The sequence below is a fragment of the Budorcas taxicolor genome, chromosome 19, assembly GCF_023091745.1.
Source record: "Budorcas taxicolor isolate Tak-1 chromosome 19, Takin1.1, whole genome shotgun sequence".
NCBI classification, from domain to species: Eukaryota; Metazoa; Chordata; class Mammalia; order Artiodactyla; family Bovidae; genus Budorcas; species Budorcas taxicolor.
In genome coordinates, this window is record NC_068928.1 from 61,814,308 (window position 1) to 61,839,867 (window position 25,560).

A 25,560-nucleotide genomic window follows, 5' to 3' on the forward strand; every position below is an offset into this window, starting at 1 on the left:
AACATGTCCATACGGAAGCACAAGCACATTTTCGTTACTTGATCGCCATCTGCTGGTGACATGTTTAAACTGCAGCTGCAAGCGAAGGGCTGGCTGTCCTGGGAGACACTTTGAAAGGGCACAGAGCCTGCTTTTCGCCACAGTCATTACTGGAAAACCTCATGTTAAAGAGGGCCATTGTAGAACAAATCATATTTTCCATAAGGGCAGGGCTATAATTAGATTCTTCATTCCAGGCTAAAACCTGGCGTGAAATAACCATTAAAGCAAGATGCAGAAATTAGAGTCCCCTATCCTCCTCTGGAAGGACTGATGCTGAAGCTGAAACTCCAGTACTTTGGTCACCTCATGCGAAGAGTTGACTCATTGGAAAAGACTCTGATGCTGGGAGGGACTGGGGGCAGGAGGAGAAGGGGACAACCGAGGATGAGATGGCTGGATGGCATCACTGACTCAATGGACGTGAGTCTGAGTGAACTCCGGGAGTTGGTGATGGACAGGGAGGCCTGGCATGCTGCGATTCATGGGGTCGCAAAGAGTCGGACATGACTGAGCGACTGAACTGAACTGAACTGATCCTCATTTGAGGAGGGCATGGCAACCCACTCCAGAATCCTTGCCTGAAGAATCCCCATGGACAGAGAAGCCTGGTGGGCTACAGTCCACGGGGTCGCAAAGAGCTGGACATGACTGAAGTGACTGAGCATGCATCCTCATTTAAAACAGGATGATTTTTCCCTAAGTCCTTTCTTAAAGGTGTGAACGTATATGCTATTTAAAGGACACGACATGAATTAAAAGATACAACTTTTATTTATACCAAGTTAGCCTAAATCTAATATGAGGAAAGTAACACATGTGCGTAGTCAGTCGGCCACATCTGACTCTTCGCTACCCCGTGGCCCATACCCACCCCCTCCCCCAGGCTCCTCTGTCCATGGGACTCTCCAGGCAAGAACACTGGAGTGGGCTGTCATTTCCTCCTCCAGGGGATCTTCCTGACCTAAGAATCGAACCCGCATCCCTTGTGTCTGCTGCACTGGCAGAGGGCTTTCACCATTGGCGCCACTGGGGAGTGATGCACACCCCCAGAATTGTTAAGCATTCTGGGTCGTGATTCTTTATAAAGTGGCATCTAAAGAAATCTGAACCACTAATGCCTTCTTTTTCAACAACAAAGTCCTCTAAAATGACCAGAACTGTCTTTCTTCCATGCGAAGCAGTGTTTAAAGGTTGGGGTTTATTCGACAGAACTCTTTGCTCTCTCCTAACTCATAACTCTTAACCAAAGTTTCAAGTTAAAAATAATGTGGCATTAAATCACTCTTTTTCATCTTTCTTCACCTCAGGGCCTAACTACACTTTGGTGATAAGCTACCAGACCACATCATACTTGGTTGAAAACTCATAAAAATAATAACCAGCCATTACAAAGAAGCTTCAAAACATCTTCCACAGAACTGTACGAGAAGAATCCAACCTACTGTCTTTGTGTCTGTCTTTGGAATAATGTGCACAAGAAATATATGGAGATGACAAGAACTGAAGCCCGATCCCACATAGGCAGCTTCTAACACCTGGTGTGGGGAAATGTTTAAAACCAGGGCCAGCCACACTGTGTTCCCGCTGTTCCAGAAAAGGGGACTTGCTGAGCCAGCCGAATGAAGACTGCTGCAAAGCCTCTCTCGTTCTCACTTTGTTCATTTCTGATTTCTTTGGCTGTGCTGCATGGCTTACGGGATCTTCATTCTCGGACCAGGGATCGAACCCAGGCCCTGGCACAACGACCCCAAAGCCTCTTCTAAAATACTGTTCCCTCTCTTTATTCTGAGAATGTGCAGGACTCACACTTACAATCAGAACCCTTCTGCACAGCCGTTAATTTCCTTTTCTCAGGAACACGAAATGACTTTTAAATTGAAAATAATTAACGACCAATGGATTTAAGACGACACTTCTGGGAAGATTAGGTCATGAGAGGAGCCGAGCTGACAAGCAAGTCCGAGTGCAGGACCCCGCACCCTGAAGGTGGGGAGCGGCGGCCCCAGCCACAGGCGCCGGGAGGGCTCCCCCACCCTCGCGGCTCTGAGGCCAGCACTGCCGCCTCCCTCTCACAAAGGGTGACACCAGGTTCGGAGAAAGGAAGGAACGTGCCTGAGGACACGCGGCTGCCACGTGTCAGAAGCGATATCTGAACAGAGGCAAACTGCCTCATTGCACTCAGCCCAGAGATGACCACGAGCAAAGGCACGGTCGCCCGAGACTGCCAACAAAGTGCAAGGCAGGGAAGAGGGTTAAGTGAAGTTTCCGTATTTGCTGCAAAAAGTACTCAAGCCTGCACGGTCTACCAGAAAGAACACAGGGTCTGGAACCCTAAGACCTAGATTCCAGTTCTGCATCCATCCCTGGGGAGTTTACTGACCTTCCTGAAGCGGTAACCTCCTCGGTAAACACAAAGGACAACTGGGTCAACCTCACAGAATTCCAGAGGACAAAGTCAGATAACTTACGAAAGACTTCTAGAGCAATATTTAGCGTACAGTAGGTGCTCCATAAACGTACAGCTTGCTTCACTTGGTTCCTGTTTTAACAAATTGGAAATGTAAGTGTAACCCACAAACACTATCTATTGGGAAAACTTCATCCTGTTTTAATCTGTGTATTTGCTGTGCCTGTTCAGATTCATGAACGTGCATCACTAATCTAAATAGTGTGTATGGCTGAGGATTGTAATGAGAGAGTACTCTGGAAGGCAACTTGACACTCCCTATCAAAAAATAAGTGTGGTTATTAAAAGTAACAGACACGTACAAAAAAAGTTTTTAACTCTTCACACCGGATTACCCCACTCCCTAAATGTAAAACAGCTTCGCACATGGCACCCAGAAATATTCCACACACGTGTGCACATACATACCCATATATCCTTTTTAAGAGATACACACACACAAATGGAAGCTTACTACACTTTTATGCACTTTTTTTGGAACTTCACCTCTCTGAGACATCACTCCATACTAGCCCAGGTAGTTTTCTGTACCACTGCACAAGATGTCGACCTACTAATAATCCCACCAACAGCTCATTATATGTGTCACTGTTCCTGGCTACAGAATCAGTAACAGCCCAAATACACACAGGTTCATCATGATACATGTACCGGGATGTCAACTGGGACATACTTTATAATACTAAGGCATCACCGGCAACAGAGACAGGCTAGTCACAGTGAATCCACACTACGGAGTATCATCTGTGCTTGAAAAGATCACACAGGTCACATGGCACAGGATTAAAGCACAGCTAAGTGACAAAAGAACAGGACACGTACCACGAGCAGACCGATGATCTTTAGCTACGCATCTGCGGGCGCGCGTGTGCGCCGAATGCTTCGCTACGCATCTGCGGGCGCGCGTGTGCGCGGAATGCTTCGCTACGCATCTGCGGGCGCGCGTGTGCGCGGAATGCTTAGTTACGCATCTGCGGGCGCGCGTGTGCGCGGAATGCTTAGTTACGCATCTGCGGGCGCGCGTGTGCGCGGAATGCTTCGCTACGCATCTGCGGGTGCGCGTGTGCGCGGAATGATTAGCTACGCATCTGCGGGCGCGCGTGTGCGCGGAATGCTTAGTTACGCATCTGCGGGCGCGCGTGTGCGCGGAATGCTTAGTTACGCATCTGCGGGCGCGCGTGTGCGCGGAATGCTTCGCTACGCATCTGCGGGTGCGCGTGTGCGCGGAATGATTAGCTACGCATCTGCGGGCGCGCGTGTGCGCGGAATGCTTAGTTACGCATCTGCGGGCGCGCGTGTGCGCGGAATGCTTCGTTACGCATCTGCGGGCGCGCGTGTGCGCGGAATGCTTCGCTACGCATCTGCGGGCGCGCGTGTGCGCGGAATGCTTAGTTACGCATCTGCGGGCGCGCGTGTGCGCGGAATGATTAGCTACGCATCTGCGGGCGCGCGTGTGCGCGGAATGACGCGCAACACGTGCTGACGCCGACTACTCTCACGGGGAAGTGGGGTGAGAACACAGAAGAGAACACGTTTCACTCCTCACAGTCCTACACTGAGATTTTTACACGGATGTGCCACGCGTGAGTGCACAACCTTCTAAAATGAGGATGACAGAGTGGCAGTCGTCTACTGCTCCATAACCAACTACCCCCAACAGGGCACTCGGACCACCACCCACCTCCTCCCCGTTTCCCTGGGTCAGCAGCGCGGGCGCGGCCGCACTGGACCCTCTGCTCAGGGCCGCACGAGGCTGCGCGCGGGGTCTGCCCAGGGCCGGGTCCCCGCCTGGACGGAGGAACCCACCTTGCCTGCGGTCACGACTGGCAGTAGCTTCACCTCCTTCCGGCCACAGACTCAGGGCAGCCCGCTCCTCAGCAGCAAGGGAGACAGCAGGCCCTTAGAGCGGGTCTGCACGCAGGGCAGTCTCCAACGCCGCTGGCCACTCGCGGAAGGGACAGCCCATCCCCTCGGCCATATTCCGCAGGTGAGACGCCACTCACAGGTGCGGCCCACGCCCAAGGAGAGGGGACCGTACAAGGCTGTCACCACCCAGAGCAGGATCACGGGGCCATCTGAAGGTCCGTGCACCACAAAGACAGTGAGGGCCTTTACCATCACGCAGTGCTAAGCTCCTGAAAGACGACCCGGAGGCAATTTACACGGATATGACTCACAGCTGTCCAGCTGAACGCAATTACCCAGATTGTACAGGGGAGATCCAAGTCTCCAGTCTCACTAGTAACATTTTGTAAAATCATGCTCCAAACTCAAATATAACTCAGATATTTCACTGTCAATAAAAGAATCAGATATTTGATATAAAAATATAATAAAAGATCTCTAATAATATGGCAATGAAATTTGGAAAGTGGTTTTTCTAAAATAAACTAAGAGTAATAACATAATCTTAAACCAAGAACTATGAAAAAGGAAAGCAAAGGATAAAACCAGGACAGGACTAGCCACACGTTGAAACTGAAGTGAAATGCTAAGTTCACTAGCGGGCAGTGTGTATTTGAGGAGGAAAGCACGAGAATGAGCCTGACGGCGCACAACCGCACCGCGCGGCTGACGCGCCTGGGACGCGGCCGCCCGACACACACCGCGGGAGAATGAAGGCCGGGAGAGGCGCCACCTCTCCTGAACAGGAGTCCTGGCAAAGAGGCTTCAGAGGGCCTCTGCGTCTTTAATAATACGGAAAGGCCAGGACACAAACAGCATAATCTAAAATGCCATGAGAAATACTTCACATACAAAAAGACCTAAGTAAAGCAGGATTTTATAAAGTGATCAAAAAAGAAACACTAAGGGGGAAAACCTTTCAAGATTAAAGAGGTTTTTCAAAGGACAAGTTGAAGTGGTTGTAAAATTTATGAGGCAGCATTAAACTTCAGTTCTAAGTAACAATAAATTATTCACTATAAAAACATCCATGTGTCACATATTACAAGCCTCTTAGACTTTTTTAAACAATTTTGTGCATAACTGATGAGATGTATTAGGTCAACATGAGCAGATTCTAACTTTTTCAGCAGCACAGTATGACCACTCAGAGTAAAGAATCAACTCTAGAAAAGAAATATGAAGACAGACCATCAGTAGATTCTACCACTGCTTACGAGCTGACCAAACACATTATGTATTTGGCCTGAAATTAAGCGTACTGCCTTTAGGTAAAGTAAAAGTTTTATTTTTTAAGTGCCTTTACATATGTAAAATTACAAATATCTAGTAAGTAATATACATGCAAATTAACAATTTTGAACAGATTGAGTTAAAAGCATGTAAGTAAAGATACTGCTATTTGGCCTTAGCCTTAGTGAAGTTCTAACGCTTGGCTAGAAAGACAGTCATCTTTTCCAGTACCTTCATTTTAACAACTTCATCAGAAGGAAGATAAGAAGGCTGGGAAACAAACAGGCATCTCTAGCCTATATCCATACATCTCTTGACTTCTAAAATTTATCCCTCTTTCAAGTTTTTGTAAATAATTTTTAAAATAAATCCTCGTGGGCTATTCTCTCTGCCCCAGCAGATCTGTCTGAAAGAGGCTTTGCACAGATGAAATTCAACGTGCGGCCTAACTACCCACTCCCAGACTCCTGTGCGCATTCATCAAAGACTAAGACGCGGGCACGTGCCCTCAGTGCCTGCCCAGGGCACTGGGAACACTGCGAACATCTGGGAACATCGCCCAGAAAAGAAACACAGCCCCTGCACTGTGAAGCTGCGGATCCAGCCCAAGGACAGGGGAGCGCCTCTGCACATGCAGTGAGCGCAGCAGAGACGCAGAGAGGACGCGTGCGCTGACAAGGCCCCCGCGCTGACCCGGGCCATCAGTGGGGCTCCTCTGAAGGGCTGAGGAGGAATGGAGGATTGCCTGCTGTCTCCATTCATGACTTATTGTACAACAAATAACTGAAGCCTCAAACTCAAGTAAGTTTCATTGAAATGTCATTTTACTGTAAGTGAGCAACAGAGAGAAATGTTCCTTGTTAAAACCGCAGAGATTTTACTATGGTTTCATCGCCCAGCAGAGTTACTGCGTAATATTTGAAGAATAGTATCACCATATTTCCTCCAACTTGATCCCCTATTCTGAGAGAGAAAAGGTCCCATTCACCTGGATCCCCTGGAGGCCCCAAGGGCACCTCCCGTCCTGAACCCTGAGCTTCCCAGGAAGGCCGCTGCCACGGGCCCGTCTGCTCCTTCCTCTTTGCGCTTCTGACACGTGTCCTCATTATATCGCCTCTGTCTGTTCTGCCTCTCCATAGTAACTTATCTCCCCTTTCTAAGAAAAAAACTTCACGTGGACTGGATCTCCTGCTTCACGTCCATCTGCTCTTTCCCACCATAATATGTGAGGTCTGAAAAGCGTAACCAGACTACATCAACTACGAAGATGTTTCAAATTACTAATGAGATTTCTGCACCCTTTAAGGAATAAAGCAAAAAAAAAATTAATAGTAGAAAAGAAAGATTACATTGTTAACCTAATCGAATTCCAAAAACTAAAATTACTAAGGGAATGGTGAGGAGTGAAGCATGAAGCGTGACACACGTCAGTTGACGCTGTCCAGTACGTCAACACTTCAGGGAACAGTGCCAAACGTAAAGCTCAAAATCTGATTAAAGTCCCATTTAAATCTGTTCCTCCAAAAGGCCAAAAGTTATACTACAACAATAACTGTTTTATTGTGTACTCAGAATTCAGAAATTCACTCTTATTTGTACTAAAGATCGTATTTAAGCTTATATCTAGTAAGAAAGCACAGTTTAATGGGGTTTATGTTTGCATTCATTATTCTATTAAATCAAAACAAATATTGTTTGGTGAGGGGAGAGAAGGAGAGAAATTCAAGCATAAGCTTCAAGATGGATATGGAAGATGCTGTATTTTGTTGAAGTCACTGAAATATTCTCAGTTCATGCTTGTCCCAGAGGAAAACAGAGAACTGTGTTACTTACGGACTTTCAATCACCATCTCCCAAGCAATGGGAAGAGATATAAATATTTAATAGATATTCAAAAATCACTTAAAACTGTAATATAATCTTCAATATACATTCAAGGGAAAAGCAACATTGTTATTTTACCTACATGACATTCCTTAATAGCCCTCAACTTCAGCAAAAACATAAAGTAAACTAACTATTTACCATTTTAAAAAAAAAAGGAAACATGGACTGCACTAACCAGCACCAAAGACAAGCTAAATACGAGCCACGCGTGGGACCCCAGGCTCAGGCATACCTGTGGACAGCGGTCGGCGACTGCACCAAAGAATCTTCTCCAGAGGAAAGCTGCCGGGACCCGCCGAACCTGTGCTCGCTGCTCCCCAGCTCGCCCACCACCCAGTCCGGTAATCCATCCGGGCTGGACCCTTTTGCTTGTGCTGGATTTGGTTCATCAAAATAGATGGACTGATTTTTAAAAATTAGAAAAATTATTCTTTCAAAATGTACTATATAATGAAATAATCAGTTAAGATTTCCATCAAGTTTCAAGTTTGATAACAACCTTTTAAATACTCAACTTTAATTATATAAAAACATATTCAACGAAATAGTAAAATACATAAAAATGAATGGCTCACATTTTAGTTACCTGATGTTTAAATTTGATAAATCATAAAATTATATGACAGACACATATGATAATAATGATTTATATTACAAAGGAATATTAGCTTTCTGAAAAGACAATGAAAAGGTCCTTTTTGTGCTCACCTATTTCGTTCTGCGATCATTACTCTGTGGGCATGCACACACATATACACACACACATACAAATCAGTAGGCAGAGAAACCAAAATCAATAAAGATCAGAAACCTCTTCATCATTGGTAATAACAGAGTTGAAGACCTAGAATTTAGTTCTGGCCATGCCACGACCTAGCCGAAAAATCCAAGACAGGTCTCTAGGCTTCTGTGTTATTATTATTGTGTATAAACTAAGGCCCTTTCCTATGATCCCATAATATGAGCGTGAGTGGGAAAACACGGCACAGCACGCTTGTATTCCAGCATCTGAATATGTTTCAGAACATGTTCTCTCTTCAGTCATTAGGAAGAAAGACACCAGCCCATTTATTTCTCCTCATGGAAGACCGGCTTCATGACACATTTCTGAAGGAAACTCTGCATATAAAGTTTGCATTAACTGTAATCCTGCCAATTCTACTCAAAAAATTCTCCAGGGGCTGTTCTCTAGGGAAGGGGACACATGACCCTCTATCCCAAGTCAAACAAGCACAGCTGTTTCTTTTTAATTGAGGAAGTCACTTCAATGCTTAATCAATTGTCAAGTCAAGTAACTACCACCCCAAAGACTCCTGGTCTTAAGGAAACCACGGCCACAGTTTACCGCAGAAAGCAGAGCCTCAGGGTGCTGGCACTCTGCCATGCATAACAGAGATGGCCCTCTAGTGTGCAGCAGGCCTCTTGACTGAACTTTGGTTCAACGGATAAAATAGTCAAATCTTAACATATGCTGCACCAAAGTTCTACAGGGTTTCTCGTTTTTTTAATAAATATGTATCTATCAGCAACCACCAACACCTACAGATTTCTCAAGTATCCAAACACCACATAAACCAAGACCCATCTCACGGTTATGAGGCCCAAGACAGTGAGTACTCAACCAAGCACAAGGGCAGCTGCCTCTGTGACAAACCTGCCTTTTGATAATGAAATCAAAGTACAGAAAATCACTTCTAAACTCTAATGATTGCCATTTTATTAGATTATAAAGAACATTAGAAGTCATTCAATCCAACCTCTCATATGCACTAAGTAAAACATACTCGCTGTCCAGTGGCTGAGCTGTGTCTGACTTTGAGACCCCGTGTGCTGCAGCACACCCGGCTTCCCTCACCGTCACTGTTCTGAAGTTCGGTCAAAATCATGTTAACATCCAGAAAGCTTCAGAAGCTAGAATGTACTGACATCTATACATTATTAGTGTAATCCAGTGAAAACTAATATAACCCAGTGAAATTTAGTGGGACATTAAGGCTTGAAAATTAATTTTAATTTTTAAAGAAATATTGTAGAATACTGTGTGGTGACTGAATCCATTAAGTGCAGTCCCCTCAGAGCCCAGGCTCGAAGCGCCATTCAAGGTGGGAAAAACTGAATCAGGGAGCAAAAAGATTGCGTTCACTAACACCTATGCATGGGGTCGCTAAGAGTCGGACACGAGTGAGCGACTTCACTTTCACTTTTCACTTTCATGCATTGGAGAAGGAAATGGCAACCCACTCCAGTGCTCTTGCCTGGAGGATCCCAGGGACGGGGGAGCCTGGTGGGCTGCCGTCTGTGGGGTCACGCAGAGTCGGACACGACTGAAGCGACTTAGCGGCAGCAGCACCACCTATCTCGGACGTGTAACTTAACAAATGACCCTCGGGTGCTGTGTGAACGGGCCCTCGAGCGCCCCGGCCTGGGCACGGGCAGTAAGGCGCTTGGCGCACGCACACCTACCATGTAGGAAGGCAGGGCTCTGAGGGTCCCCGGCTCCGGGCGCTGCGTGAACGGGCCCTCGAGCACCCCTCGCCGCAGCATGTGCAGCAGGAGCTTGGCGTACAAGTTGCGGTTCTTCCTGCCCGGGATGCCGGTGCCAGTGCCTGAAGGCTCACACAGCTTTCTGATCCAGAGTGCGCACCGCTGCCGTTCTAGACACACACAGGGGCTGTTAGGTTGCATTTCTCAGAGAACACAACATTCCCTTACAGACCCATAAAACACTGCTCTCGTCCAGCACAGGGGCTAGCGGATCTTTTCTGTAAAGCACCAGACAGCGAACATTTCGGTTTTGCAGGCCCAGGTGATCTTCCACACAGTGTCTCCAGTTTGCAAGGAATTGCTCGCACCACGCATCCACCAGGGGTCACGGCTGTTTTCTAATCGGTCTTCACAGAAAAGGCCGCAGGTGGGATGTGGAAAGGGGCTGCAGTCCACCACCCCTGGGCTAGAGTTGAGCTTTATCAGTCGATTAGAGTTCCAGGATTACCATCAGATAAATCTCTGAGACAAAAGTGTTGCTGTAAAATCATCTCTAAAATAATTTTAGTTGTGTTGAAAAATCTTTCTATAATTTTAAAACCACGAGAGAGAAAATGCAAACTTAAGCATTTTAAACTCTATCTAAAATTGAATCTCAAATGTTTTATTTATTAAAGCTGATGATTTTCAGGGTTTTGTGGATGATTTATTCAGGATTTTCTTTTAACCTCTCTAAAACTATTTCAGGGTTATTGTATTTACATATGGTTTTGAAAAATAATTATCCTTTTCAAAACTACCTTAAAAATGTACCACAGTTTAATCCACATAAAATGGCCTATTGACTGCCTCATCTCACCGTGACACAGAACTGTTTTCAGGGCTCACCAAGTCTATTTCAACATTAATCTTTTCTGTCTAACTCAATTTCAGGATTATATATCTAACACAAATCATAAATCTGCTTTAATCTCTTAGTCTCTAAAGGTCATATTCGTTCATTGTTTTACCTACAAACATCCCTGGGGTTGATTTACCACTTTGCTCATGCTGGATTTATCACTCCAGGTATAAGAGCAGTCTCTAAAGAACTTTGTATTTTTAGTTTTGAAAATTATATAATCACAAAAGAAACTTCCTGAAATACCGGGTGTGAAAGTGGCTCAGTCATGTACGACTCTTTGCAACCCCGTATACTGGAATGGGTAGCCTTTCCCTTCTGCAGTGGATCTTCCCGACCCAGGAATTGAAACAGGGTCTCCTGCGTTACAGGTGGATTCTTTACCAGCCAAGCTACCAGGGAAGCGCCAACATCAGGCGTACTTTGTACAAAAAGAAAACAGCAAGTAAAACAGATCAACTTAAGGAAGTGGCTTTTCAAACTGCATTTCTATATGTCCTGGGGCAAACTGAAATCTATTAACATTTAACATTCAAATGAACAGAGCTTAGTGCAACCATTTGGCTAATGAAAACCTCATAAAATAATGGGGGGAAAGGAAGTAGAATTTAGCTGTAATGAGATTGAAGTTATATGAATGGTCAGGTCTTGACAGGGATGTGAGTTTCTGAGCTTTCATTATGAATTAATGGCATAAAAAAGCACCAGGGATGTACCGATATCCACAATGAGTCACAAACCAAAGATTACAATTAATCCCATTCTAGATACCCCAAATCCCTTTTTAAAAGATGAAATATGAACATAGTTTGACTTGGAGTACATTTATAATGAGAGATTTTAATATACATTCATCCTAATCAGCAGATCTAACACAAGAAGGAAAAAACAGTGAATATCAGACGAGAACACAACGTAGAAACACCACTAAATACTAGTCCAACTAACTGTGAACGAGCCAGGGGACAGGAATGCTCCCTGTAAGAACAGCAGAGGAAGAAAAAAGAGGTTACCACCCAAAAAGCAAGAGGAGAGGCCACAGGAAGCCCGTGAAGGGAAGACCGAGCCAAACCCGTGGGCTCGGCGGGCCGCAGGCGACGCCTGCACGGAGGAGGACGCAGGGTGTGGACCCAAACCCTGCACTCCCTCCTCCCCGGGGCGAAGGTCTGTGCTGACTCGGCTCCTCCTTTTGAATGTTAAGCTCACTAGGCATCTCAGAGTTAGAGGGAACCTGGACAAAACTCGGGTAAATGCCCATTTCTTGTCCCCACTCCTAACCCTACACTCAAAAGCTCCAAAAACAGATTTACAGCCAGCCTTAATGGCTGCCATAACTGAGAGAGCTAAAGAGCCTCTTGATGAAAGTGAAAGAGGAGAGTGGAAAAGTTGGCTTAAAGCTAAACGTTCAGAAAACGAAGAGCATGGCCTCCGGTCCCATCACTCCATGGGAAATAGATGGGGAAACAGTGGAAACAGTGTCAGACTTTATTTTGGGGGGCTCCAAAATCACTGCAGATGGTGACTGCAGCCATGAAATTAAAAGACGCTTACTCCTTGGAAGGAAAGTTATGACCCACCTAGATAGCATATTCAAAAGCAGAGACATTACTTTGCCGACTAAGGTCCGTCTAGTCAAGGCTATGGTTTTTCCTGTGGTCATGTATGGATGTGAGAGTTGGACTGTGAAGAAGGCTGAGCGCCGAAGAATTGATGCTTTTGAACTGTGGTGTTGGAGAAGACTCTTGAGAGTCCCTTGGACTGCAAGGAGATTCAGCCAGTCCATCCTAAAGGAGATCAGCCCTGGGATTTCTTTGGAAGGAATGATGCTGAAGCCGAAACTCCAGTACTTTGGCCACCTCATGCGAAGAGTTGACTCATTGGAAAAAACTCTGATGCTGGGAGGGATTGGGGGCAGGAGGAGAAGGGGACGACAGAGGATGAGATGACTGGATGGCGTCACTGACTCAATGGCCGTGAGTCTGAGTGAACTCTGGGAGATGGTAATGGACAGGGAGGCCTGGCGTGCGGCGATTCATGGGGTTGCAAAGAGTTGGACACGACTGAGCGACTGAACTGAACTGAACTCAGAGAAGCTTCCAAGCTCCTCACAGTCTCTTTAACTGCTCTCTGATAAGCCTTAAATTATCTGAAAATCTCTGACTTGAGACAAAAACTCTCAAAGGGTAACAGGTTATGAACTGCAAGCAAGACAGCAACAAAAACTCATTTACAGTTGATTTTATTCAGTCAACCAATAAGCAGGGAAGATTAACAGATTACTTTCTGCTTTAATAAACAAAAGGGTCAGAGACAGGTGGACAGTAAGCTCCTGAAAGGAACCATTTCCATGGGAGGAGGAAAAAGTCCCAGGAAAAAACCGTTCGGCTAACTTGAAAGATTCATGCACTTTAAGCTCCTGACATGGACGGGTAACATGTTAAGACCTTGCCATGGTTCAGGAGGACATCATCATCGCTGAATTTCCATGTTCCCTCGAGCAGCTCAGAGTAAACAGTCCTTTATAAGATGAAAACTGTTATTAAACAAACTCAGTTTTCTTTCCATATTGGAAGTTCACTGGTTTGGCTAAATAATACAAAGAAAAAAATTAATGCTAAGAACCTAATTTTCAAACATAATCTTACCTGACCTATGGGGTAACTTTAGAACAAAAGGCTTCATATCTACCACAAAGTGATCAAATTCTGCATCCAGCTTCTCCCATTTTTCTTCTTCACTTCCCATTTCCATAATTCAGCCTGTAAAATATTTAAAATTAAAACAATAATGTCTGTATGCTGAAAACTACATAACTGTTGGAAGAGATCAAATAAAATTCATTAGTATTGAACACCCCCAAATTGATCTACAGATATGACGCAGTTCCACTAAAATTCCCAGCAGTGTTCCTACAGAAATACACAAGCTGACTCTAAAATTTACATGGAAAGTTAAAGGAATTAGAATAGCAGAAATAATTCTGAAAAAGAACAAGAAGTTTGGAAGACTCACTTTACCTGATTTTAAGAAGCATTATAAACACTGCAAACCTAGGCAGCTTATTAAAAAGCAGAGACATCACTATGCCAACAAAGGTCCGTCTAGTCAAAGCTATGGTTTTTCCAGTAGTCATGTATGGATGTGAGTGCTGGCCTATAAAGAAAGCTGAGCACCGAAGAACTGAGGGTTTTTGAAGTGTGGTGTTGAAGAAGACTCTTGAGAGTCCCTTGGACTGCAAGGAGATCCAACCAGTCCATCCTAAAGATCAGTCCTGAATATTCATTGGAAGGACTGATGCTAAAGCTGAAACTCCAATACTTTGGCCACCTGATGTGAAGAGCTGACTCATTGGAAAAGACCCAGATGCTGGGAAAGATTGAAGGCAGGAGGAGAAGGGGATGACAGAGGATGAGATGGTTGGATGGCATCACCAACTCAATGGACATGAGTTTGAATAAACTCTAGGAGTTGGTGATGAACAGGGAGGCCTGGCATGCTGCAGTCTCTGGGGTCACAAAGAGTTGGACATGACTGAGCAACTGAACTGAAAATTAACTTAAAATAAATCATAGACCTAAGTGTAAAATGTAAAACTATAAAACAAGAAAACACAGGAAAAAAACCTTCATGACTTGAAGTCAGTCAAGGATTTCTGAGATACAACATTAAAAGCACTACCCATAAAAGAAAAAATTGATATATTAGACTTCATCAAAATTAAAAACTTCTGTTCTGCAAAGAAATCTGTTCAGGAGCTGAAAAGACAAGGTACAGACTGGGAGGAAGCACTGCATTTCTCTCAGAAAGGACCTTGTCAAGAACACATAAAGGACTGTAAAACTAAGCCACAAGCAAACAAATAGCCCAATAAAAGTGATCGGCAAAAAAATCAGTTCCTTTACAAAAGAAGATGTACAGCTGACACGTAAGCAGGTGAAGAAGATGCTGTACATCACTAATCAGTAGACAGATGCTAATGAGAACCACAGCGAGACATCACTACCCTCCTATGAGGACAGCTAGACTCAGAAACGCAGACAATACCAAACCTGCTGAGGGCACAGAGCGACAGAACAGCAGCAGCAGCAACGACGGAACAACAGGAACAGAACAACGGGAGCAACAACAACGGGAGCAACAACAGGAACGGGACCCGAGAGCAGCAGCAGCAGGGGCAGAAGAGGCAGACGCGCACGGCTGGCAGGAGCACGGCGCCATGCACCCACTCTGGAAAGCAGACATTTCCTAGCCAGTTAGGCACACAGCATAGGACTCAAAACTCCTAGTCTTAGGCATTTATCCAAATGAAACAGAATCCACATTCACAGGGAAGCCTGAATATACTGTTTATAACAGCTTTCTTCTTCTGTAACCACGGTTTTTTTCTTCTGTAACCAATTCCAAACACTGGAATCCAAACAAGTGTCCCTCCCTTGGGAAATGGATAAACCAACTGTGGTTCATTCACACAATGAAACACAAGGAAAGAAGTGCTGATACACCCGACAGCGTGGGGGAGCTGCGAGTGCGTCAACCCAAGTCGAAGAAGCCATTCTCCAAGGCCACAGACGGCATGACCGTATCCCCCGTGTGACACCCTAGAAAAGGCAGAAACTCCAGGCACAAAGACAAAGTACCGGCACACAGGCTCGCTCACTGGGTTAGCAACGGGATGGGGCAGGGGAGGAAGTCACATGGGTCCTGGAATTGTTCTACATGCTGGCTGTGCAGGCTATAAGAACCTATTCTGGTGCTGCTGCTAAGTCGCTTCAGTCCTGTCCGACCCTGTGCGACCCCATAGACGGCAGCCCACCAGGCTCCCCCGTCCCTGGGATTCTCCAGGCAAGAACACTGGAGTGGGTTGCCATTTCCTTCTCCAATGCACGAAAGTGAAAAGTGAAAGGGAAGTCGCTCAGTCGTGTCTGACTCCTAGCGACCCTGTGGACTGCAGCTTGCCAGGCTCCTGCGTCCATGGGATTTTCCAGGCAAGAGTACTGGAGTGGGGTGCCATTGCCTTCTCCGAAGAACCTATCCTATGTATGTGTAAAAATTAATCAAACTGTATATAGCAAAAAAGCGATTTTTAATGTCCATAAGTGTACAATGTTTAACTCCCATCAAAAACTTAAAATACTGGTCCTCGGATTTCTTCCTGATCAACAGGAAAAACACTGATTATAAACGGGTGAACCCCCAAAGTCAGAAACATAGGTTTTGACAAGACTCCTTAAGTTAAAATCTACTCAAGAGTCCACACATTCCTCTAAGTTCTGAAATGCCTGGGTACTGTCTCTACGCGAGACACGGTTCCCATCTGTCATTCGTTCAAATGACATTGATTCAAATCTGCAAATGGCACCTTTGGAGAAAAGCCCGGCTGCGCCTCTCCGCCCCGCGTCCCACTCCCAACGCCGCCCAGGGCCTCCTCCGGCGCCGGGTCCCAGGGCCTCCTCCGGCGCAGGGTCGGCCCCTCCGCACACGGGCTCCGCACGCAGCCGGTCTGGCCGGAGCTGAGCCAGGCTCCCCTCGCGCGGGACCAGCACGCGGCTCCCACCGACGGCTCTTCCAGCCGCACCCCCAATCGGGCCCCCAGCCGCCCTGCCCGCGTGACCGAGGCTCGGCCGGGCGCCTCAGCAGTCCTGCTCCGCGGCAGCGCCGAGGCCTCCCGGCTCCTCCCCTCCAGGGCCCACCTCCCGCCGGCCGCAGAGGCAGGGCCGCGCCAGGCGCTCCCCCGCGCCTCCCCGCTCCTCTTCCCGACGCGGTGCGCGCCGGCTGCGCGTCTGCGCGGCGCCCTGACTGTCCGCACCGGCCCGCCCGCCCCCGCCGACGACCTCCTCGACCGTGACCGTGAAGAACAAACACCCAGAAACACCTCCAAACCCGCCCGTGCCCCGCTCACCGCCGCGGCCCGAGGACGCCCTCCCGCGTCCCCCCCAGTCCTGCGCCCGGAGCTCAGGCCCTGACCTCCCGCCTCCAGGGCGCGGGCGACCGCTGAGCCCAGACCCAGGCAGGCCGCGCAGGGCGGCGCCTTCCCAGCCCGTCTCTCCCGCCACAGACAGACAGACAGACAGACAGACACACACACACACACAAATACACAGAGACAGACACAACACAGACAGGCACACACAGAGAGACACACACACACACACATACACAGAGACAGACACAACACAGACAGGCACACACACACACATACACAGAGACAGACACAACACAGACAGGCACACACAGAGAGACACACACACACACACACACAGAGACAGACACAACACAGACACACACAGAGACACACACACAAACACAACAGACACAACACAACACACAGACACAAGACAGACACACACACAAATACAGACACACACAGACACAACACAGACACACACAGACACACACACAAACAGACACAACACAGACAGACAGACACACACACAGAGACACACACACAAACACAGAGACAGACACAACACAGGCACACACAGAGACACACACACACAGACACACACACACACAAATACACAGAGACAGACACAACACAGACACACACACACACATACACAGAGACAGACACAACACAGACACACACAGAGACACACACACACACAGACAGACACACACACAGACACAACACAGACACACACACAGAGAGACACACACACACACAAATACACAGAGACAGACACAACACAGACAGGCACACACACACACACACACACAGAGACAGACACAACACAGACACAACACAGACACACACACACAGAGACACACACACACACACAGACAGACACACACACACAGACACAACACAGACACACACAGACACAACACAGACACAACACAACACACAGACACAAGACAGACACACACACAAATACAGACACACACAGACACAACACAGACACACACAGACACACACACAAACAGACACAACACAGACACACACACACAGAGAGACACACACACAAACACAGAGACAGACACAACACAGGCACACACAGAGAGACACACACACACAGACACACACACACACAAATACACAGAGACAGACACAACACAGACAGGCACACACACACACATACACAGAGACAGACACAACACAGACAGGCACACACAGAGAGACACACACACAGACAGACACACACACAAATACAGACACACACAGACACAACACACACACACAAATACACAGAGACAGACACAACACAGACAGACACACACACACACATACACAGAGACAGACACAACACAGACACAACACAGACACACACACACACAGACACACACACACACAGACAGACACACACACAGACACAACACAGACACACACAGACACAACACAGACACAACACAACACACAGACACAAGACAGACACACACAAATACAGACACACACAGACACAACACAGACACACACAGACACACACAAACAGACACAACACAGACAGACACACACACACAGAGAGACACACACACAAACACAGAGACAGACACAACACAGGCACACACAGAGAGACACACACACACAGACACACACACACACAAATACACAGACAGACACAACACAGACAGACACACACACACATACACAGAGACAGACACAACACAGACAGGCACACACAGAGAGACACACACACAGACAGACACACACACAAATACAGACACACACAGACACAACACACACACACACACACAAATACACAGAGACAGACACAACACAGACAGACACACACAGAGAGACACACACACACAAATACACAGAGACAGACACAACACAGAGGCACACACAGAGACACACACACACAGACAGACACACACACACAGACACACACACACACACACATACACAGAGACAGACACAACACAGACAGGCACACACAGAGAGACACACACACACACAGACAGACAGACACACACACAAATACAGACACACAGACACAACACACACACACACACAAATACACAGAGACAGACACAACACAGACAGACACACACACACACACATACACAGAGACAGACACAACACAGACACAACACAGACACACACACACAGAGACACACACACACACACAGACACACACACACAGACACAACACAGACACACACAGACACAACACAGACACAACACAACACACAGACACAAGACAGACACACACACAAATACAGACACACACAGACACAACACAGACACACACAGACACACACACAAACAGACACAACACAGACAGACACACACACACAGAGAGACACACACACAAACACAGAGACAGACACAACACAGGCACACACAGAGAGACACACACACACAGACACACACACACAAATACACAGAGACAGACACAACACAGACAGACACACACACAAATACAGACACACACAGACACAACACACACACACACACACAAATACACAGAGACAGACACAACACAGACAGACACACACACACACATACACAGAGACAGACACAACACAGACACAACACAGACACACACACACAGAGACACACACACACACACAGACAGACACACACACACAGACACAACACAGACACACACAGACACAACACAACACACAGACACAAGACAGACACACACACAAATACAGACACACACAGACACAACACAGACACACACAGACACACACACAAACAGACACAACACAGACAGACACACACACACACAGAGACACACACACAAACACAGAGACAGACACAACACAGGCACACACAGAGAGACACACACACACAGACACACACACACACAAATACACAGAGACAGACACAACACAGACAGACACACACACACACATACACAGAGACAGACACAACACAGACAGGCACACACAGAGAGACACACACACAGACAGACACACACACAAATACAGACACACACAGACACAACACACACACACACACACAAATACACAGAGACAGACACAACACAGACAGACACACACAGAGAGACACACACACACAAATACACAGAGACAGACACAACACAGAGGCACACACAGAGACACACACACACAGACAGACACACACACACACACACACACACACATACACAGAGACAGACACAACACAGACAGGCACACACAGAGAGACACACACACACACACACAGACAGACACACACACAAATACAGACACACAGACACAACACACACACACACACAAATACACAGAGACAGACACAACACAGACAGACAGACAGACACACACACACATACACAGAGACAGACACAACACAGACAGACACACACACACACACACAAATACACAGAGACAGACACAACACAGACAGGCACACACAGAGACACACACACACACACAGACACACACACACAGACACAACACAGACACAACACAACACACAGACACAAGACAGACACACACACAAATACACACACACACAGACACAACACAGACACACACAGACACACACACAGACACAACACAGACAGACAGACACACAGAGAGACACACACACAAACACAGAGACAGACACAACACAGGCACACACAGAGAGACACACACACAGACACACACACACAGACACACACACACACAAATACACAGAGACAGACACAACACAGACACACACACACACACACATACACAGAGACAGACACAACACAGACAGACACACACACACACAGACACACAGACAGACACACACACACAAATACACAGAGACAGACACAACACAGACACACACACACACACACACATACACAGAGACAGACACAACACAGACAGACACACACATACACACACATACACAGAGACAGACACAACACAGACAGGCACACACAGAGAGAGAGACACACACACAGACAGACAGACACACAAATACAGACACACACAGACAACACAGACACACACACACACAACACAGACACAACGCAACACACAGACACAAGACAGACACACACAGACACAGAGAGAGACACACACAGACACACTCACACAGACACACAACACACAGACACACACACAAATACACAGAGACAGACACAGACACACATACACACAGAGACACACACACAGAGACAGACACATACACAGACACACATAGACAGACACACAGACACATCCCAGACACACACAGAGACACACAGACACAACACACAGACACAAGACAGACAGACACACAAATACACAGAGCGAGACACGCACAGACACACAACACACAGAGACACACACACAGACACATACACACAGAGACACACAGACACAACACACAAATACAGAGACACACACACACACACACACAGACACACAGGGCCTAACCAACCACCCACAGATGACCACACCCCACACACACACACACACACGCACGCACACACACACACGGCCTCACTCACCGCCCCACAGATAACCACACCACACACACAGACACACAGGGCCTAACCAACCACCCACGGATGCCCATACCACACACACACACACACGCACACACAGGGCCTCACAAACCGCCCCACGGATGACCACAGCCCACACACACGCGCGGCCCACGGACGCCCACGGACGCCCTTGCCCGGCCAGCGCTGCCCGCCGGTGCGCACTCGCTGAGGCCGGCTCTCCTTAGAGGACCGCTCACCCTCCTCACGGGCTGCCCCGCTGCCCCGAGCCAGGAGATGCGGCTCAGGCGCGCTTCTGAGGCTCGCCCCGCGAGGCCCAGACTCTCCGCTCCATCCGGGTGTGCACAGCTCACAGCTGTGTGGCAGCGCTCAGGGTGCTTTTACGCTTTCTTCACACAACTGCACGCTGTTCACACGTCTCCCACCACCTGAGAGATGCTCCCGGAAGGCAGGACCGCGTCTGACGCATCTCAGTAGGCGCCTAGTACATCGCATGGCGTGTGAAGGAAGCTGAAGAACTGACTGGTAAAAAAAGCTACCTGAAGAAATGAACATCCTTCTCCCGCAGGACAAACAGGCAGACCTCAGGGGCACCGCAGGCTCAATTCCAGACCACGTCACGGTGAAGCGAGTCACCTGAACACGGGGCTTTCCCAGTGCACAAAAAAAGGCCTGGAATGGCCATGGGATTCTTCAGGCATGAACACTGGAGTAGGCTGCCATTCCCTTCTTCAGGGGATCTTTCTGACCCAGGGATGGAACCCAGGTCTCCTGCACGGCAGGTGGATGCTGCACCATCTGAGTCACCAGGGACGCTCCCTCATATAAAAGGTATGTTTACACATCCTGTCGTCTATTGCGTGTTCAATACCATTATGCTAAAAAGGTACATACCTTCATTTTAAAAATACGTTATTGCTAAAAAAAAAAAAAAAAGAAAAAGTACCACTATGCATCGTTTGTGTTCATTTTGGGAGGGTTTCAAATGTTCTGGGAATCACCGAACTGTGACCCAAGGACACGACGTAAGCAGATGCTGTTGGCAAGCAGTGGACTTGTTCCAGGCAGGGCTTCGACAAACCTTCAATTTGTTAAAAACACAGTATCTATGAAGTGTAATAAAGCAAAGTGCCATAAAACAAGATATGTCTGTGGTTGTTTTTTTGTTGTTGTTGTTCCAAGTACTAAATAGTTCTTCTAGAATAGAAACACTATTGCCCTTAATTCTGGTAACCAAAACTGGTCATGGTACCTTCTGCATTACAGTAAAAGAAACATATTTTTGAATTCAAGACTTGGTCACCGTCAATTCTGTTTTATTTAATCACGTTTAATGATTAGCTAGGGCCTCCCAGGTGGCACAGTGGTAAAGAACTTGACTGTCAACGCAGGAGACACAAGGAGACAGAGTTCAATCCCTGGGTCAGGAAGATCCCCCTGGAGGAGGAAATGGCAACCCACTCCAGTATTCCTGCCTGGGAAATCCCATGGACAGAGCCCAGTGCGCCACAGTCCATGGGGTCGCAAAAAGTCAGACACAACTTAGTGACTAAATAAAATGATTGGTTAGTTGGCCTGGGGTTATTTGGCCGGTTGGTTCTGTTTTACATTCCTACAATAACTAGCTGCAAACTTTACATAACTCCGTCAGTAACAGAAAGTATCAACAGAAAGCTGGTAACAAGATACCACTGCCAGATGTTATACTACTATCATTGAGCTGAAAAGCAATTAATCAAATGGATAAACAAACAGATAGAAACATAGAAACCCAGAGTTTTAAGCACAGCTCTGACCCCAAGTACAGTTCCAGGCTTAAACAGTTCACCCTGCCCACACACTCAAACACATGCCTGGGAGAGTCCACCAGTTCAGCTCAGTCACTCAGTCGTGTCAGACTCTTTGTGACCCCGTGGACTGCAGCACGCCAGGCCTCCCTGTCCATCACCAACTCCCAGAGTTTACCCAAACTCATGTCCATTGAGTCAGTGATGCCATCCAACCATCTCATCCTCTTTCGTCCTCTTCTCTTCCCGCCTTCATCTCTCCCAGCATCAGGGTCTTTAGCTATCGCTGAAACAAAGATTCCTATAATCACTAGCTCTCCTGCAATCCTCTGACATAAGCAGGAGATGTCAAAGTTCAGTGTTAGAGGAAATGAAAACTCAACTGTAAAGACTCATGAAATTAAGCATAAGGCTCAGATTCAAACTCTGAAACCATCAGCTCTCAGATTCATTATATCTGTTGGCCATTCAAATATAAATCAGCAATACCTCCAAGAAGTATTTTGGAAAGTAGACAGGCAATCAAATTGCTATAATAATATGCAATACTGGAGGATACATTTTTTAAAAAGCACAGTAAAGAGGGACTTCCCTGGTGGTCCAATGGCTAAGACACTGAGGTCCCAATGCAGGAGGCCCAAGTTCCATTCCTAGTCTGGGAAATAAACCCTACATGCCTCAACGAAGATCCCGCAGGCAGCAACCAAGGACCCAGTGCAGCCAAATAAATATCTTTTAAAAAAGCACAATAAAGAATCAGTGATACTTGGTCAATGCTAAAACTCAGCTTTTTCTAATCCCTTATTTATTCTCCAACAAAATGAAAACAAAATTATTGGTTCAAATCGTCAAAGAATTCTTGCTTCAAACCTTGAAGGAATTACCTCTTACAGGTAGGTTATATCTAGTTAATCCCAGCTAATCAAAAAGTTTTATTATGTATGGCTTATTAGAATTGAAGATTTAAATTATTAGAATTTAAAAAATAAGTAAAGCTATGTCTTTGAGTTAGATTTAAAACACTTAGCATGTGCCTACCAATCACATAAAAAGAAATAAGCTGGATGACTCTTACTTATAGCGGTAATATATTTAGCTCCTGGTCTTTTTTTATACCCGTGTCTCTGCTGACAGCTAGGAAATGGGCTAAGATGTGGTTCTGAGGGTGCTCCAGGTCCTGGGGAAACGCGGCCACACCCCCAAAGAGAGAGACCGCTCACAGGTACCGCCCCGGGCCACGCGAAACACACACACGCCTGCAAGCCGCCTAAAATCAATTCTGCTCAATCAAGTCGTACTTGAAGTGGATGGCGGGGCATTAAGCAAAACTTGAAACCCGTTTACAGGTGCCTGTTTCACCAGCCCGCACCTCCGGGTGTTTGGACAGTTACCAGGCACTGACCGAGCTTCCCACGAAGGAGGGGCATCGCCTCGGAGACCGGGGGACGCCGGGGCCGGCGGCCAGGGAGCCAGGGAGCCAGGGAGCGCCCCCCGCCGCACCCCGACCCCCACGGGGCGGCTGGAGTCCCCGCGTCCGGCCTCTCGACGACGATCAGCGGGCAGGCCGCGCGCAGCGTCCGCAATCGTCCCGGGGAGCCTGGGGTCTGGCCCGGGTCCGCCCTGCGGGCCGGGGGCGGGCGGGCCTCCCCGGAGCCGCCCCCAGAGCGCCCAGGACCCCCGCCCGGCTGCGGAGGGAGTGCTCCCCCCCGGGGAGGGCCTGCGGAGAAGGGAGGGAGGCCAGAGAGCGGGGCGACCCGGCCCAGACCCCGCGGCCGCGCGCCGACGTCTGCGCGCAGGCGCCGCCCGGTCGGGAGCCGGGCCCCGCGTGCGGACCCGCCCCGCCGGCCCCCAGCTTCGTCAGAAGCCCCGGCCCGCGCCGCCCGGTCCCCTCTCCGCACGCGGAGCCGCGGCCGCCGCGCCCGGACGCCCCGGCGGCGCGCGCCAGGGGCCTGGACGGCGGCCGGCCCGGGGCGACCCCTTCCCGCACAAAATTCGGGAAAACCAGAACTGGCGCCCCTACGTGCAAGCTTTCCGACCGGCCGCCGCCGCCGCTGCCTCAAAACGGCTTCAAACCCTTGCGGGCGTCGAGGTCGCCGCCCGCCGTGCAGGCCCGGGCGGGGTCCGCGGGGCGGGGGCGCCCCGCCGCAGGCCACACCCCTCCCCGGCGCTGCCATGGCGACGCCCGGGCCCCGGCGGCCCCGCCCGGCAGGCCGGGGCGGGGACTTCCGCACTCGCGTTTCCCCGCCCCCCTACGCTGGTGGCGTTGTCATGACGACGTCCGGTTCTCTGCGCAGCCTCTAGGCTCGCTTCCAGCCTGGCGGCCCCTAGGCCAATCCCAGGCCGACCCTCGCAGGATGACCAGACCGCTGTCGGGACACTGCTGCCCTCGGGTATCCCGCTCGGATAGGAGCCCGTCACACTTTAGGGGCTGTAGAGAAAGAACAGATAAAGAGCCAAGAAAATGGGGTCGCAGGATATTCACAGAGGGGTGTGCCC

At 48.1% G+C, this 25,560-nt stretch overlaps 1 protein-coding gene across 1 annotated transcript in view; it reads right to left on the bottom strand.

The window, feature by feature from the left end:
* The window catches only part of CEP112 (centrosomal protein 112), a 320,978-nt gene extending 295,798 nt beyond the window's left edge, over window positions 1–25,180 (bottom strand). The window contains exons 1-4 of the mRNA XM_052658249.1: window positions 25,085–25,180; window positions 13,565–13,678; window positions 9,998–10,188; window positions 7,767–7,936 (exon numbers count right to left, since the gene is read on the bottom strand). Of these exons, the coding sequence (XP_052514209.1) occupies window positions 7,767–7,936; window positions 9,998–10,188; window positions 13,565–13,670 (467 nt within the window). The 5' untranslated portion in view covers window positions 13,671–13,678; window positions 25,085–25,180. The remainder of the gene's footprint in view (window positions 1–7,766; window positions 7,937–9,997; window positions 10,189–13,564; window positions 13,679–25,084) is intronic.
* Between the last annotated feature and the right edge of the window lie 380 nt (window positions 25,181–25,560).